At 36.9% G+C, this 2,416-nt stretch overlaps 1 protein-coding gene across 1 annotated transcript in view; it reads left to right on the top strand.

The window, feature by feature from the left end:
- Window positions 1-1,932, top strand: part of TBCD (tubulin folding cofactor D) — a 380,958-nt gene extending 379,026 nt beyond the window's left edge. Inside the window, exon 40 of the mRNA XM_015426300.1 lies at window positions 1,749-1,932. Coding sequence (XP_015281786.1) covers window positions 1,749-1,757 — 9 coding nt within the window. The 3' untranslated portion in view covers window positions 1,758-1,932. The remainder of the gene's footprint in view (window positions 1-1,748) is intronic.
- Window positions 1,933-2,416: the final 484 nt, after the last annotated feature.

The raw sequence follows: 2,416 nt of genomic DNA, 5'->3' as shown, positions 1-2,416 counted from the left end.
CACTGCATCATTCATCAGCAAGTTTTGGCAAGCAAGAGACTCAGTACAAAGACTGTCATGGACATCACTTTCAAAATTGTAAATTCAGTTCATGGAAGATCACTTCAAAGATGGCTTTTCAATCTTACTCTTGATGAAGGGGCAGTGGAAATCATTTTACACACAGATGTAAGGTGGCTAAGTAGGCACTAATTTCTGCAAAGATTTCATGATTTGCTGAATGAAATAAGAAGGTTTCTGAAGGAGAGGGGAGATGACAAAACAGAGTTGGAAGATGAGTGGTTATGTGATCTGGCATTTCTCGCTGACTTTACAGGCGAGCTGAGTGATATGAACATTGAACTACAAGGTAAAAACAAATGCATTGGCGAGATGATGAGTACAGTTTCATCCTACAAGAGCAGATTTGAGCTAATGATGACTGACCTTGCAAACAACACTTTTGATCATTTCCCTAATACGCAGGACCATCTGGGATAATATCCAAATTTTGTTTTTCAGAACGAAAAGTATGTGACAGAAATCTGCTCTGTTATCCAGGAATTGGAAAAAAGATTCCGTGACTTCACAAAAATTGAAAAAGTTGTGGAGTACTTGTTATACCCAATCAAAGTAGATATGGACATTAAGGAAACTGCAGCTGCTATCAGTAAAAATTACTCATTGAACAAGACATCTCTTGAAAATGAAATAACCCTTAAAAATGACATTTTTCTCAAGACCCGTGCTGAGCAAGAATCGTTTTGGAAGCCAGTGCCTAGAGACAAATTTCCCAACTTGAGAAGATGCAGTGAAGCTGTACACTCCTGTTTCGGTTCAACTTATTTGTGTGAATCTGTGTTTTCCCATCTGAAAATGACAAAGAGTACACAGCATTCCAACATGACAGATGAACATCACCAGGATTCCCTGAGACTGGCCTTCACGCAATATTCACCCAACTTCAAAAAGCTGGTGGATGAAATGCAGGCTCAGACGTCTCACTAATGAGCAAGAGCGAAGTTTTAAAGATTGCACAAGATCAGCCTGGATCAATACTTGACCTACATTTAACACAAATAACGCTGAATAAAAGTTAAAGAAAGTTATTGAGACAGTTAAAAAAAGTTATAACTCAATAAAAAATAAAAAATGCTCGCAGTTCTTTCTGGATCTTCGTCTCTCTGTTTTGTTTTTGCTTATTTTGCTTACCAGTAAATGACAGAAGGTGCATTATAAATGGGGGGGGGGCATGGTGGAACCCAACTTTATTTGGTTAAAATCTAATTTGAAACTAATTTGAAATTTTATTTTCATGGTGGTAGATCATGGGCACTTTTGGCCGGAAAAAATAGATCACTACCTGTTCGAAGTTGGACATGCCTGCTCTAAAAGACTTGGTTACTGTGTTTATTCTTGGTTTTACTGGAAAAGGTGGGACTTCTGTATACATAGGCTTGTGTCCCCTTAGATGCCAATTGCTCTTAAATATCATAATAAACAATTTGGCTAACAGTGTCTATTCACCATGGTAGAAGCATGTGTTGCAACTCTTGAACAAGGCAACAGATCACTTATAAAATGGTATCATTTTAACCCATTCACAAATAAACTTAGTTTTTAAAATGTGTATGTGTAATGAATAAATTATGCACATATTCATGCAGCCCAATGGATTATCATTGCTTGCATTTTCTTTGACAAAGGAACTCTTAAGACATGCCATGAACTTGATCACCAATTGTCTTCCTTTTTCTTCTTTTGTGCAGAGCACTTAATTGGAAACCAATTAATGCTGGAAACAAAGATTCTTGAGACATGGTAACAAGATGGAAGCAGCCATTGGCTCTGCAGTTTAAGACACTATTTTCTGAAGAAGTGAAAAGTGAAACTGAATACAAGCCTGTTTTTCAGAAGCTCCTTAAGTGGAGGTTGTTTTTTTTAAACAAGACAGAAGTACTTGTGCCCTCAATCTGTAACCACACTGTCTTTCAAGTTCAGTATGAATGTTGATATTTTGTGTTCCTTTCCAAAAACTGAATTAAAGTATCTCCCAGAAAAAAAATGAAACCATCTCACTTTTTCCTGTATATTCAGCTTTCATCTATTCGCTATTATAATGAAATAGTGAATGTACTAATGAAAAAATTGCATATGGTAAAGAAGGTCACCTTGGGAAATGAAATCATGTGTCATTTAACTTATTGTTCCATAAGAAGAGTCAATCCATAACTCCTGTTGGTGGGCACAGGTGGTGGCTGTTTTGTTCTTTAGTAAAAAAGGTAAGGGGGGGGTAAAATGTTTTCATTGAGTTGACATCCCAGCATTCCCAGTGATGTCCAGGAAATGAACTGTTTATGTTCTTGGCATGTGCAAAGGGCACCAAAACAATGGGATCATAACCTAGATTGTTCAATTTCAACTGGAAATCTGAAAA

This window comes from Gekko japonicus, unplaced genomic scaffold (assembly GCF_001447785.1).
Source record: "Gekko japonicus isolate JY-2015 unplaced genomic scaffold, Gekko_japonicus_V1.1 scaffold501, whole genome shotgun sequence".
NCBI lineage: Eukaryota > Metazoa > Chordata > Lepidosauria > Squamata > Gekkonidae > Gekko > Gekko japonicus.
Note: the sequence above shows the minus strand (reverse complement) of the source record. Positions and strands in the feature narration are given on the sequence as shown.